Source organism: Apis dorsata, unplaced genomic scaffold (assembly GCF_000469605.1).
Source record: "Apis dorsata unplaced genomic scaffold, Apis dorsata 1.3 scaffold_27, whole genome shotgun sequence".
In the NCBI taxonomy this organism is placed as follows: domain Eukaryota; kingdom Metazoa; phylum Arthropoda; class Insecta; order Hymenoptera; family Apidae; genus Apis; species Apis dorsata.
The window spans coordinates 100,832-114,835 of record NW_006263329.1 but is presented as its reverse complement, the minus strand read 5'-3'; the positions used below and the strand labels follow the sequence as shown (position 1 = coordinate 114,835).

The 14,004-nt window shown below is 27.0% G+C and overlaps 5 protein-coding genes across 7 annotated transcripts; 3 read left to right on the top strand and 2 right to left on the bottom strand.

Annotated features, from left to right (window-relative positions):
- The first annotated feature begins 822 nt into the window (after positions 1 to 822).
- LOC102672872 (neural/ectodermal development factor IMP-L2) lies at positions 823 to 7,291 on the top strand. 2 transcript variants are annotated; one of them, XM_031510534.1, is made up of 7 exons: positions 823 to 942; positions 4,426 to 4,626; positions 4,833 to 4,894; positions 4,976 to 5,060; positions 5,146 to 5,335; positions 6,076 to 6,389; positions 6,579 to 7,291. In XM_031510534.1, the coding sequence occupies exons 1-7, from the start codon at positions 940 to 942 to the stop codon at positions 6,609 to 6,611; spliced, it is 888 nt and encodes a 295-aa protein (XP_031366394.1). In that variant the 5' UTR covers positions 823 to 939; the 3' UTR covers positions 6,612 to 7,291. The 2 variants fall into 2 exon arrangements, with proteins under 2 accessions (XP_031366394.1, XP_031366396.1); XM_031510536.1 differs by lacking the exon at positions 823 to 942 and adding an exon at positions 1,721 to 1,925.
- A 92-nt stretch (positions 7,292 to 7,383) lies between these two features.
- On the top strand, positions 7,384 to 8,576 carry LOC102672233 (ribulose-phosphate 3-epimerase). The gene is made up of 4 exons (XM_006607969.2): positions 7,384 to 7,731; positions 7,858 to 7,965; positions 8,054 to 8,275; positions 8,341 to 8,576. The coding sequence occupies exons 1-4, from the start codon at positions 7,495 to 7,497 to the stop codon at positions 8,449 to 8,451; spliced, it is 678 nt and encodes a 225-aa protein (XP_006608032.1). The 5' UTR covers positions 7,384 to 7,494; the 3' UTR covers positions 8,452 to 8,576.
- LOC102672373 (putative methyltransferase C9orf114 homolog) lies at positions 8,289 to 9,812 on the bottom strand. The gene has a single exon (XM_006607970.2). It carries the CDS (start codon positions 9,768 to 9,770, stop codon positions 8,634 to 8,636), a length of 1,137 nt encoding a protein of 378 aa, XP_006608033.1. The 5' UTR covers positions 9,771 to 9,812; the 3' UTR covers positions 8,289 to 8,633.
- On the top strand, positions 9,670 to 12,078 carry LOC102672519 (transcription initiation factor TFIID subunit 13). Of its 2 annotated transcripts, XM_006607972.2 has the most exons (4): positions 9,670 to 9,992; positions 10,169 to 10,406; positions 10,523 to 10,624; positions 11,699 to 12,078. In XM_006607972.2, exons 1-4 carry the CDS (start codon positions 9,966 to 9,968, stop codon positions 11,701 to 11,703), a joined length of 372 nt encoding a protein of 123 aa, XP_006608035.1. In that variant the 5' UTR covers positions 9,670 to 9,965; the 3' UTR covers positions 11,704 to 12,078. The 2 variants fall into 2 exon arrangements, with proteins under 2 accessions (XP_006608035.1, XP_006608034.1); XM_006607971.2 differs by lacking the exon at positions 11,699 to 12,078 and having other exon boundaries at positions 10,523 to 10,658.
- On the bottom strand, positions 11,644 to 13,676 carry LOC102672738 (protoporphyrinogen oxidase). Its single transcript, XM_006607973.2, has 2 exons — positions 12,459 to 13,676; positions 11,644 to 11,983 (listed from the first exon to the last, which is right to left on the bottom strand). Exons 1-2 carry the CDS (start codon positions 13,593 to 13,595, stop codon positions 11,651 to 11,653), a joined length of 1,470 nt encoding a protein of 489 aa, XP_006608036.2. The 5' UTR covers positions 13,596 to 13,676; the 3' UTR covers positions 11,644 to 11,650.
- Positions 13,677 to 14,004: the final 328 nt, after the last annotated feature.

Here is a 14,004-nt window from a genome sequence, read left to right as displayed (position 1 = left end):
AACATTGTTTCATCAAGGAAAAGTTAAAAATAAAAGAAAATTCTTATATATTAATAATAAAAAATAATAAAATAATAAAAATAATATACATATATTTTATAAAATTAATATTTTATATTTAAAAATATAAAATATTATCTTTTTCGAAAATTAATATATTGTAAAAAAAAATATCTACAACACTCTAATATACTATAATATACATTACAAAAATAATTAAAATTAAAATAACCTATAAATATATTATACAATATTATAGTAATAGTATACGATAATAATTTCATTTATGAAAGTTCAAAAGTTGTTTAATTACTTTGAAAAGGAGCTCATTAAACATGTTTTAGGACCTGCAGGATCCATCGTTGTTAAGTTACAGGCATAATTCATAATTGAATAAGATCAATTCTTGTTACGATATATTCTTTCAATTTATCGAATATCAATAATTATTTTTCACCACTCATTCGCGGTTGGTTCACATATTTTACGTTATATTTCGACCAATTGAAGGGGTACTTCTAGAAAAATTTCGGTAGCTGAAATTTCAGTTGAGTTCGACCGAGACGATGCTAGTTGGGGGTAATTGTGATCGCCTCCTTCCTGGTACGATCAGTTTCAATAAAAATAATTATCGCGGCGGTCTCTTTCGAAGTAAAAATCGATGATGAGTATAGAGGGTGGAAGTAAATTGGGTAGGACTATTACGTGTGCACAAACGCACAGATAATGAATTCAATTGTTTGGTGTGGTTTTTATTACTCCTACTCCTCCATATATCGTCCAATCAGGAGTAAGCAAAGACGCCTGTCGCCACATTCGAAATATATAAATGTGTCAATATCTGTTCCTCGACGCTCAGTCAGTATTTTTATTCCTGCTAAACTGATAATAAAATAGTGAACAATCGTTTTCCAAGATCGAGAGAAAGTCGACAAAGAAATGGTGAGTTTGATTTTTCAACGGGGTTCCTAGGATTCATTGTTTTATAGATACTTTTTTTACGATGTTTACGTTTGTTACACGATTGACAGACGATAAAAATCCGAATTGGCCATTCTGTCAATAAGCCATGGTTAATTAGGACTTTTTCTAGTTAAATATTATTTTTTTTTCTTCATTTTTTTATACGTTGCTTTTTTTTAAATAAAAAAGAGAAATCCTTTCTATTCGAAATTTCACTTTTTTTTTAAAATGATATATATTCCTATGCGTAAATTATAAGAAACAGATAAATAAAAGAATTTTTAATAATTTATAATTTGGAGAAAAAAAAAATTTTTTTTCTTTCATTTTCTTTTTTTTTTTCTTTCCTTCTTTTTAATACGTGTTTAATTTAAAAATATGTTATATTCTTCTTTCAAAAAAAGAAGAAAAAAAAGTAAAATAAAGGAAAAAAATATACGAGAAAGAAATATTTCTTTCCTTCTTTTTTTTATTATTTTTTATAATAATATAAATATCTTATATCTCATGTACATTTTGAAAAAAGAAAAGAAAGAATTTCATTTTCTTTCCTTTTTTTTTTTTTTTTTACTTTTTCAAAAAGAATAAATTAATATTATATTCTTGCATACATACATCTAGAAATAGGAGAGTAAAAAATTTTCATTCATATTTCGTCTTTCGTGTTTCATACTGCATATTTCCTTATCGCGGTTTACGGTCTCCCTGATATCATCTCTAGATTACGATGCGTTAAAGGGCTCCGCGGAAAGAGGGCGCGAGATCATAGGGAAGATGCGAAGATTGTATAAGAAGTTGCATCATTCGGTTCGAAACCTCCTCCCGTGATGTGCGCTCCTAGAAAGCATCTCCGGCGCGAGTATCTTTATCGAAAGTTCTATCTCGTAGCAGTACCAGATTCGATATTTTTGCGGACCTTTTCTACGTGTGACAATTACCCATCGTGATTCATAAGTTCAAAGGTAAGGATCGATTCAAATTTTCAGAATAGTATTAAGGCCCTGTTAAAAAGCTACGTGACCACGTGCAAATAGATTTTTATGTGAAAAGAGAGATAATGGGGACGGTGAGATGAGATTTGTTAAATAGCAGAGATAATCGTAAGAAATGACAAGGCGGACGAAATTTTAGATACATATAAATATAGATTTTTGAGAAGTTTATATTACTTCTTAGTTTCTCGAAAGCAGATAACGTACGGAGAACTGCATTCTATTTTTAGTTACATATATTTTAACAAGCAAAATTTCGACCAACTTTCCTCATTTTCACAGACTGTCCGATTTCTCTTATTTTCTAATCGGTTGACACTTTTCGATTAATTTCATCATAATATACTCATAGAGGTTTAGAGGTGTTTAAACATTGCTTCGCGATAACATCATCTCACCTGGTCTCATATCAGTTTTTTCGATTACATTCCAGCTGTGTCGTAATTTTTAACCGCAGAATTATATTAACGCAATATTATTAATCCTTTCGATCACTCGGTGAAAATTGAATTAAGTTATAATAATTTCTCGATCTTAGATAATTATTTTATTTTAGAATATAAATTATTATTATTCTTTACACATGTATCAATTACAAGATATGAAAATTTATAAGAAAATTTATATCCAAAATATTTAATTATATATTCAATAACATAATTAAATTAAATTATTAGATGATATTCAATTTCTAATTTTTCGAAAGAATACGTGCAAACTACTATACAAAATACATTTAATAGCAAAACGTGCTTAAAGAATATTTTTCTTACATATTCAAAATATATACATTCATTAAATGTTTCGGATAACATTGTTAACACATTAATACCTTGCCGCTTAGATTTATATAATACTTTTTGCTTGCGCAACTAATTATTTTCCAGATAAATTAAACGAAACACCACTGTGTCATTTATATTTAAACACCACTATGATCTGTAATAATCGAAATCGAAATATCGAAGGAATTACTTATTGTATACTCATTGGCGAGACGATAAACCGTCCAATATCTCGGAAGTTTTAGCCACTTTTAACTCTTCCTCGGGGACACGCTGCATGCAAGTGTTTGCAGCAAAAAAAAGTTACGCACACCAACACGTCGCATCGTGTATCGTCTCCAGATTCTCCCTTATTTTTTTGCACCGCATATGTGTTCATTAACGCTCCGCGCGCGAATTCATTTCCAAACATCTTGTCTCGTTAACAGCCCAAGTTACTTAATCTCTTTTAAACGGTACGCGTGACCTTCCTTCCTCCTCTTACTCAGTAACACTGTGTAACGACCGTCACGGGAAGGAAAAGGGGGAGCGAGAGAAAGCCGAGACGAGAAGACGCCAAAGATAAAATGATGCGGTAGCATCTAAATTTTATTCGTGAACTTGGTTGAGAAGGACCGATCCCGAAGGCGAGGGAACGCCTCAAAGTCACGGTAAACGACGCGGCCAGCACGTTCACGCATTCTAAAATCCTAAACGGACGTGTCGAAGTGGAAGAACCGTGAGAGAGACACACCGATTTAAGTCGAAGAGAGAGATATATGTCATTCAGAAATCGGGTATTCCTCGCGCGACACGTTGCCGGTATTATATCGTCGGAAGGATACAGGGCGAAGGTATCGAGTGTCGTGTTTTATACGAAGAGAATAAAATACGATAGATAAAGGAAATCTCTTTAATTTGGTGATTTCGATGCTCACGTTAACGAGCAGGCCATGCGACAGATTCAACCGCACGACCTATAGAATAATCCCATGAAATCGTCTCGAGATTCTCGTTGTGTGAAACTTGATTGCCGTACCGATTTCTTCAGTTTTGAAATTGATTATCATTTCCACGTATAATTTTAAGTTATCATTCCGTTTTTAAAAAAAATTCTTCCATTAACGGTTCTAGTTCATGGTGATATTAAACGAACCGATTCCCGTAAAACGTGTCGGATCTAAAAAAAGTGTGTTAAAATCACGTAAAATCACGGTAAAATCGAAGTAAAGATCGTAATATTATCGGTGCATTGTCGGTGAAATTATTAAACGAAATTAAGCCATAATGATACGATCCGATAAAGGGGTAAGCAGAAAAGAGAAAGAATGAGATGTGATATGTCCCCCCTACATTATCACATATATTTAATTATCGTCCCGTTCTCAAGAATTTCATTGTTGAATTTCATTGTTGCCAATTGTGTTTATTCGTATCCCCGAAGGAAGGTTGAATGAATCGATACTATAAATCTCGCGCACCTAACCCGACAATTAAATCCGCATTGTTATATTCAATCGGAGCAACTTCTGCGAAAAGAGCGTGACGTTAGTGTTCCTCAACATTATTCTGATTTAATCATTGCACAATGTCCTTTCACATTCATCAAATCATATTCACTTTGATATAATATTATTATCCCGATGTTCCGGTTAACGATATTAGTCTTCTTTTATTTTTTATTCACAATTTTGATTTTGTTTCAGATGCTGATCAATCTCGTTTTTCTTATTACTATTATTTTCGTTATTACCGTGTATACGGTTTCGGGACATCCCTTTTCGTTCCTACCACGACATGCCGTCGAACGAGCTGCGGAACGTAGGAGCATAAGCAGGCAAATGATAGAACACAACTCAAATTTCCTGACGCCGTTATCGGAATATGGAACACGTTCTGAATCAAAAGTAATAATCAATTTCTGTTATATTTCTTTAATCAAATATCTCTTTAATTAGCAAAGAAATTAGTTGATCTTAAGAAATGAATTTGATTTGAAAAGAAATATAAAATTGAGATTAATAAAGATTTAATTTCGAAGAGAGATTTGAAAAAAATTAAACTTCTATGAAATCTTCGCAATCTAATGTTGAATTGTTTTGATTTGATACAGCCAGTAGAACCATGGACTACTATCACTCAGAACCCAGTAAACGGTATCGAAACTACTGTGGGGTAAATATGACATATTAAAATAAATGAAAACGCAAATGTAACAATAATATCGATAATATTGTGCTTTTTTTATTATTGCAGAAGCAGGGTGGAATTAGAATGCAAAGCTAGCGGTAGTCCTCCGCCGGAAATTCTCTGGTTCACAGGAAGTGGTAGCAACGAACAAGTGAATATCACGGACGAATACAATTTTACATTGTGAGCAAGAGAAAGAAGAAAGATATTAATTCGTAATATCTTTTTTGCCGTAGTTAATTGAGTATGTGAAAGCCAGTACGCATTCCTTGTACGATCCATCCGAGGAGTGGAAAGGAGTGGCCAGAATTAATTCAAAGCTCGTGATAGAATGCGTTACTCCAGATGATGCTGGATTAATCTACTGTGCGTCGGTTTCTGCGAGAGAGGTGAAGATCTCTACTCCTACGGTGCTGCTAGTTAATAGTAAGTGGAATATTAACAATCTAAAACTATATTAACATGAAACTTGGATCAACTATCACGCAACCCTCTTATTTTATATAATGTATTCGCATATTTCTTTAATAAGTGATTCATAAAACTTTAGATTTTTTTCCATACATTATTTGCAATTGAATATCAATTGTCTTATTATTTTTTCAAAATAAATGATTATAATAATCTTTTCGATTCGTATCAAATCGATGTTAACATATTATTGATGAGTATTTATATATAATATATATATTATATTTATTATATTATATAATATATTTTTATATAAGATTTTTGACTAAAAAAATATATTTTTATATGTATTTCTTTTTTTTATGTAAAATAATCACTAATTAAATCAAAAGCAATATCACAGAAATAATTACATAATTTTAACGTTTGTATTTGAGATTTTTTATTAAAAATTAGTATTATTCTCTGCAACAGATAAAGAAATTGATACACACATAATTGTATTTCAGATTCGAACGAAATAGACATTTATTAATATCTATGATTTTGTCATTGCAAAATAATTAACATTAATGTTTTTGAGTTATATTTAGAATATATAATAAATTCTGTATAAAAGAAATATTTTAATATTTTAAAATTATTGGTTCAATTCTTCATCATTAGATAGAATACTGATAAAATCTTAAATGTTAAAAAATTTTAATTTAAATTATCATATAAAATCTTACTCAATAATTATTCTTTTCTTACAGATGAACGTGGTTTAAATAATTGCAGTTCTGAAAGTGATCCAATAATCACTCTTTATTCTCCTACATTAGTAGCAAATATAGGAGTAACTGTGGTATTGCCATGCAGGGCAAGTGGCAAACCAACACCACAAATTACTTGGGTGAATAACTATAATGTACCTCTAAGTTTATCAACTAATTTGCGACATAGAGTATTAGATAGTGGTGACTTAATGATAGAGGAACTCTTATGGGAAGATATGGGTGGTTATACTTGTCAAGCGAAGTCTGGAAATCGTCAACAAGTCGTCAGTACATTCCTTTATCCCTTGCGCGTAAGTTCTAACTTTTATTTAAATTTAATTAATTTAATTATTTTTTAATTTATTTAATTCACTATTTATTTTAAAATAAATTATACAGAAGATATTTAATTTTTTGACGATTTTATAAATAAAATCGTTCAATTTATAAACAAAATTTTTTGAAAGAAAAAGTTTAAATAAATGTGTATTATTTTTCAGCCCGAAAAAGAAGTGTCTCGGACAGTTAATTAAATAAATTATGGAAGAATAAATCCGGATTGATCTCTTTTTACTATTGTACGATATGCCATAATCTTCTTGCGCAAAATTTCAGTGTTCGTTAATGGTCATATGGTATTATTTTTAAATATGAGCACTATGCATAATTCTATGCAGTGAGATTATATTTTGGTACTGAAAACATGACAATGCGTTCAAAAATTAATAACGCTTCGTTTAATTATTATCAATTAAAACGCAGCCATTATTTTACTTAAAACTTTTATAATAGATTTTAAGGTGCCAAAGAGTTTTATATTCGATTATGATAATGACTTTAGCAAGTTTAAAATAGCAAGTTAAGCTATATATTTCAATATTTAATTATTATCTATATTGCGATACCTCTCGAATGAGGATTCTAGTTTAAACAAATTATTTATTTATTTTATATATCGACTTAATAAGTAGATATAATAAAAAAGATTTCGTTTAATCTGATATAATAAGATTAATTGCTAAATTCTATGTAATTTTATATTCGATGAAAAAAACATCGATTCTTTGACCTCGATTCCTATTTCGCTTATTATTAATTAATACTTTTTATCTATTTTAATCTTTCATCTGAAAAATTATCATAATCTATTGTCTATTGTAAACTGCTATATTTTTATGTATAAATAAATGTATTTCATTTCGTACAGTGTTTATAAATTTGCACTATATTTATTTCCTATTATTTAATTTTTAAATTAAAATTTAATTTATTGTATTTCTTAATTAATGTAAAAAATTTAAAAAAAAATGAAGTGACCTTGTATGAAAGATCATTAAGTCACTCGATAATGCATTATCATTTTTATTGAAAACACGTGTTTCATTTTTCTGTAATATTTTTTACTTAAAAAAAAAAATGTCAAAAAAATTGACTGCAAAAATTGGTCCTTCGATTCTAAATGCTAATTTGGCACAACTTTCGGAAGAATCACAACGATTAATTAATAATGGTGCTGATTATTTACACTTAGATGTTATGGATGGTCACTTTGTACCTAACCTCACTTTTGGTCACCCATTAGTAAAATGTCTTCGACATAAAATAAAAGATGCCTTTTTTGAAACACATATGATGGTTTCTAATCCTGATCAGGTATAATTTATTTTATTTTATATTTGAAAATGAATTTTTAATTTAAAAAAAAATTAGTATTTCTATATATTTATTTAAATAAATTTCATTTAAAAAGCATTATACAATATTTTTTCTTTATTTTAGTGGATAGAACCTATGGCTGATGCTGGTGTTAATCAATATACATTTCATGTTGAACCAGTAAAGAATGTTTCATTAATTTGTAGAAAAGTAAAAGAAGCAGGAATGAAAGTATGTACTTTCATATTTTATATATAATATTTTTAAATTAAACTTGCTTAATTAAAAAATTATTAAATTCATATTTTTTAAATGAAAGGTTGGAGTTGCACTTAAACCAGGGACTCCAGTAGATGTAGTTATAGAATATATCGATTTAGCAGATATGGTATTAATTATGACTGTAGAACCAGGTTTTGGTGGTCAAACATTCATGGAACCAATGATGGAAAAAGTATCATGGCTTAGAAAAAATTATCCTACATTAGATATAGAAGTAGATGGTGGTGTTGGACCAGAAACTATTGATTCATGTGCAAAGGTATATATAATTCCATTAATTTCATATTATAATAAAAAAATAAATTACATATATATATTTTTTAGGCTGGTGCAAACATGATTGTCTCTGGAACAGCAGTCATAGGTTCTTCTGATCAAGCAAAAGTTATTAAAATTTTAAGAGATACAGTAAATTGTGCATTACAAAATAATTAAACAATAAAAAAGAGAAAAACATTTTCTTATAAAATTATAAGTTTATACATATATATACTTATATTAAAAGTTTTGAAAATATTGTATAATTTTATACAATTTTCATAAAAAATAAAAAAAAAAAGCAAAAATTTTTATATTTTTCATATTATTACTTACAATTATTTATATTTACTAATAGTTCAATTATTTACAAAACTTTTAAATTGAGTATTTGGTAATGAAGGAATTTTAGGAAACAATTTTGTTCTTAATTCTGCCAATGTAATTAAAATAGCTTCTTCCGTTCTAATAGTTCTTGATCCTTGTTGAGGACAAGTATTCAAATATTGATGAAATACCAAAGAAGCATCATCCACATCCAAATTAGGATCACAATCTACTGCAGCTTCTAATCCAGACAATCCTCCAAATACTATTAAAGCATGGTGGTATTCAATGCCTTTTGATTCTATATCATCAATTGACTTTCCTTTATCTGAAGTACCAATGGTCAAATCATATCCACTTTTATAAGGGCATTGTGTTAATACTTCTGTGAGATTATTAGCTAATCTCACAGTATATCCCCAATATATACCAGTATCTGATCTAGGAATATCAGGTGGAACAATAAATCCTTTTAATTTTTTTAGATTTGATTGCTCTTCAGGTATTTTGACTGTAACTCTTAATCCAGCAGTTAATACCTTATCCACACAAACATCATTTAATAATCCTACATTCACATGAGAACCTTTACCAGATTTAACTGGTTTATTTGTAACTACTCCTTCTCTATATAAAGATATATCTTGCTGACGTAAGTGATGTGGAGCATCTACAGGATTTAATATTCCAGCATATTGCAAATCTTTATGAATAGGAAAAAAATATTTCCTTAAATATTGTGGACATTCAAGATATTGTAATATTCTAGCTAACTGCAAACATCCAACTCGTCTTTCACCTAATACTTCGTCGTTTCGTATTTTTTTCTTTTCACTTTCAATTATTTCTCCTTTATCATCAAAAACAATAATTTCATTTATTTTATAAACACATGCTGCACGTGCTATTTGTCCTGCTAAATATGTTCGTAATTCTGGAGATTGAGCATTGTCTAAAATTGATCCAGGAACTGCAATACTGATTGTCGAAATATCTTTTTTTTCAAAATGTTTCTGAATGGGTTTAAATACTTCTTTCTGTAATTTTTTTTTAGTTTCTTCTTTTTCGAATTTCTTAGCTAACCTCTCTTCCTTCCATCTTTTTCGTTGTTCTTTATGTAAACGATTGGTTTCTTTCCAAGTTTTTGGCGTAGGAATTGCTGGCGACATAATTTTGTACTTTTTCAAATATCAAAAAACATAATTATTCACAATATCTTCTGAAAAACGTTCACGAACTATTAAAATGAATTTCAAATGAACTACATTTACAACGTTACGTTTTATGTGATAGCGAGTTTGTATTTTTTCACTGTGTGAAATATTTTTTAAAAATTTTTACCAAATTTTTACAAATATTAAATTATGACCACAGAAGAAGGTTTTGAACAGGTTTTTAATAAATATTTTATTCGATTTTCTTATTTTAATATATGTTGATATTTAATATTATTTATGAACCTAACCTTAAGTTAAAAATACTAACTGATTTAATAATTTTAATATTTTTGGAAAATTAAACATTTAAATTAAAATTATCAGTGAAAAAAAAATTAAAATTATCACAGTTTGAAGATGAGGAGGCCGAAATTCCAATTGGTGGAACTTTACCTGGTGGTAGAAAACGATTGTTTTCGAAAGAACTACGCTGTATGATGTATGGTTTTGGTGATGATCAAAATCCTTATACAGAAAGTGTAGATTTATTAGAAGATCTTGTTATTGAATTTATTACTGAAATGACACATAGAGCTATGGAAATTGGTCGTACTGGTCGTGTTCAAGTAGAGGATATTGTATTTTTAGGTAATATTAATATTATAATTTATTTATATATTTTATTAAACATTTTAATATAAGTTTATTGATTATCTAGGATATAATATAAATTTTAAGTTAATTTATTTTATTTTATTTTATAGTTAGAAAAGATCCAAGGAAATATGCAAGAGTTAAAGATCTTCTAACAATGAATGAAGAATTAAAGAAAGCTAGAAAAGCATTCGATGAAGTTAAATATGCAGGTACAGTTAGTCAGTAGATTTCATTTGTTGATATCAAAGCATATAACAAAATATTTTTATTGTGCTTAAATTTATTATAGAGAGAATTATATTGAGTTCTTTATTATTCTTTCTGTATTGTTGTAGTCTTCTTAAAAGAATAATTATTTTTATAATTCTTTATTAAAAAATATTTAAATAAAATTTGAATATAAGCAAATTATTTAAAATTTTTTATTGAATATACTATTATTTAATATAAATATAAATATAGCATTATAGTAGTTTTGATTTATTTACAAGTATGGAATGCTTGTGTGCTGCATTTTTATGATACTTCATGCTTGCTTATCTACATAATTAAAAATATTATAATATATTTAAGATTCATTCATTTCTTTTTGTTATACAAAAAGAAATATATTTTTGGATTTTTATAAATTATATATATATTTATATATATATATTTTATAAATAATAATATTAAATTGTAATAACTATTTTATATTATAATACTTAATAATTACTCTTTGTTTTGTAGTATTAGTAGTATTACATTTATGTATATAAAAATAGAATATATAAACAAATACTTATATCTTCTTTATATATTTTATGTTTTATTTTATAAACAATAATTTACATTTTATAATAAAAATACATATTTATATATGTTTTATCTTAATAAGTATAAAATTTTTCCAACTCTAAATAATTTTTTTAAATGCTAATTTGGAATAATTATTCCAAATTTTTATATCCCTTTTATATCATTTTTCAATTTTAATATTCTATTTCCTTTTATTTATTATTTTCATTTTAATATAAGAATTGTACTTTGTATTTTTATTATATAGCATGAATAATGCATGTTTAAAATTAAATTGTAATTTATTTTTTAAAGAAAAAGATTATCTTGGCTTATTTATCATTACTATTTTGTTATTTTCTTGCATGTATATTATTTTGTTTTTAAATCAAAAGAAAGCATTAAAATATATTTGATTAGTCAAGGTTGTTGTCAAGTTTGAATTTGAAACTTATAAATTATATCATATATTGATTAATACTAGAAACAGCTTCTTTTGCTGACAGAATAACATGAGAGACTCCTACACCGTGGTATGAAGAACCACACAGCCCCAAAGGTATTTTATGCGCGGAGATATAATCGTGGATACGAGTTAACCGTTGTGCGTGACCAATTACATATTGTGGAATACAGTCTTTCAGAATGGAAACATTACATATCTTGGGATCTTCGTTAATGCATAAAAGTTTATTTACATATTTAATTGCAATCATTTTTAAATGTTCTTCAGATGAACATTTACCAAAGTATTTTTCAAACCATGCCCCACCCATCATTACTGTCAGTACCTGGATTAAAAAAAGATGTACATATTCAACAAGTATTTCTAGTCCATTACATATTTGTAAAAATTTGTTTAAATTTTAAGATCATTTTGTATTATTGCTAGAATTTTTTTAAATTCATTATAACAAATATTAAATTTATGTAATAAATATTGAAATTGTAATAGAAAAAAAATAGATAATAAATATTTATACAGCAGTATTCAATTAAATTTAACTAAGTTTGCGACCCAAAAGTTAAATTATATATTTTTTATCAGAATTTGATTTGAGCATAATTCAATAGAGATATCTTTCACTATCTCTTGTTATATCTATTTTCTTTTCATTTCTATTTATCTATTAATCTCATATTAAAAAATCAATATTAAAATTAAACACTGTAATTTAATTCAAATTAATAAGCTATTAACAATGAATGTAAATTTAAAATGGATTTTAGTCAAATTTAACTGAGCACTACTGTGTTTATACATACTGTCATTTTGGAGTTTTGAGGAAGAGCACATGAATCAAATATTATACCCAGAATTGGAATTTCTTCTTTTGGTGGAATAAGAACTCCAAAAGCTTCAATAGGTAAAACATTTTTAGAAAATTGAAAATTAACTACAGCTATTGTTACTGTAGGTATACTATGTAATTCTTTAGATAGTTTTGGATGTTGCTCTTGTATTAAATTAGCTAAACTTTTAGCAGATAAACTTGATATAACATTAGAATATTTTTCAATTTTTCCATTTATAATTAATTCCACACAATCTTTATTAAATATAATTTTTTCACATTTATGTTTTATTTTTATATTTACTCCACGTTTCATTATATTTTCTGCTAGTGTTTGAGGTAATTGTTCAAAACCTCCTTCAAGACCCCATGTGCTCCATGCTTCTCTTTTAGCTCTTTGTGCTAAAATTGAAGATGTATTATGTAATTTTAATATTGTATGAATATCATTTTTCAATTCAATTTTGTTTTTGTTTTTATTATTTAACATGTTTGAAAATTTTTGTTGTATAAGACCCATAAATACAGAACCATATTTCTGCTCAATTTCAAATAAATTTGTCATAAATGATCTTGCACTTAATTTATGTATATCACCACCACAAATTCCACATAATATTGGGGCAATCATTTTTTCAGACACATCTTTGCCAAATCTCCTTTCTACAAAACTATATATGCTTTCATCATCTGTAAGAATTTTCTTTGCTTTGAAGTCATTCCATAAAATACTACTTAAAGAACGATTTAATAATGTGTTTTTTGTTATAATTCCTTTTAAATTATTAGGTAAACAATGTAATACATTATCTGCATAAATATATCTGTTTTTAGCAACAGGATGATTAGATTTAATAGGAATGATTTTTGATGATAATCCTAATTCTTCTATTAAATTTAATACATTATATGTATTGGCTCTCATAACTCGTGGACCTGTTTCAAAAATCGTTCCATCAGATTGTTTTATAGAACGTATCCATCCACCTACACGATTTGAAGCTTCTAATATAACTAATGGAGCCATTCTTGTATTTTCAAGTGCATAATATGCAGCTGATAAGCCTGATATACCAGCACCTAATATTGCTGTCATTTTTTCTTTCATATTATTTTCTTGTATTAATAAATAAATATTAATTTTTATTTTAGATAAAATATATTCAAATTGAATAATATGCTTATTAATACAATTATTACGTTTCATAAAATAAATTAAAAATGATTATATTTTTCTTTTTATCGATCAATTATTCTTTTCAAATAATATAGTAATTTTATATACATATAATGAATACTATTTAATTTAGCTTATTTTTTTCTTAAATTATTATTCATTATTATAAATTCATTAAAAAAAATAAAAATTTTAAAATAAATAAAGTAGATTGAAATATTATGCACTTATGTTAATGTTATTTAAACTTAATTATATTAGCGTATTTTATATTCAAAAAGAAAGATAGGTTATATTTATTTGGAAACATAAATGGAATTATTGTACATGAAGTAAAAAT

Excerpts from the sequence above, each read along its gene's own strand:
- LOC102672373 (XM_006607970.2), bottom strand. The coding sequence starts at position 9,770 with ATGTCGCCAGCAATTCCTACGCCAAAAACTTGGAAAGAAACCAATCGT.
- LOC102672738 (XM_006607973.2), bottom strand. The coding sequence starts at position 13,595 with ATGAAAGAAAAAATGACAGCAATATTAGGTGCTGGTATATCAGGCTTA. Across the intron at positions 11,984-12,458 it reads CTCAAAACTCCAAAATGACA|GTACTGACAGTAATGATGGG; the intron begins GTATGTATAAAC and ends TTTTTAATCCAG.
- LOC102672519 (XM_006607971.2), top strand. The coding sequence starts at position 9,966 with ATGACCACAGAAGAAGGTTTTGAACAG. Across the intron at positions 9,993-10,168 it reads CAGAAGAAGGTTTTGAACAG|TTTGAAGATGAGGAGGCCGA; the intron begins GTTTTTAATAAA and ends AAATTATCACAG. Across the intron at positions 10,407-10,522 it reads AGAGGATATTGTATTTTTAG|TTAGAAAAGATCCAAGGAAA; the intron begins GTAATATTAATA and ends TTTATTTTATAG.
- LOC102672233 (XM_006607969.2), top strand. The coding sequence starts at position 7,495 with ATGTCAAAAAAATTGACTGCAAAAATTGGTCCTTCGATTCTAAATGCT. Across the intron at positions 7,732-7,857 it reads TGGTTTCTAATCCTGATCAG|TGGATAGAACCTATGGCTGA; the intron begins GTATAATTTATT and ends TCTTTATTTTAG. Across the intron at positions 8,276-8,340 it reads CTATTGATTCATGTGCAAAG|GCTGGTGCAAACATGATTGT; the intron begins GTATATATAATT and ends TATATTTTTTAG.
- LOC102672872 (XM_031510534.1), top strand. Across the intron at positions 4,627-4,832 it reads GAACACGTTCTGAATCAAAA|CCAGTAGAACCATGGACTAC; the intron begins GTAATAATCAAT and ends GATTTGATACAG. Across the intron at positions 5,061-5,145 it reads GAAGTGGTAGCAACGAACAA|TTAATTGAGTATGTGAAAGC; the intron begins GTGAATATCACG and ends TTTTTGCCGTAG.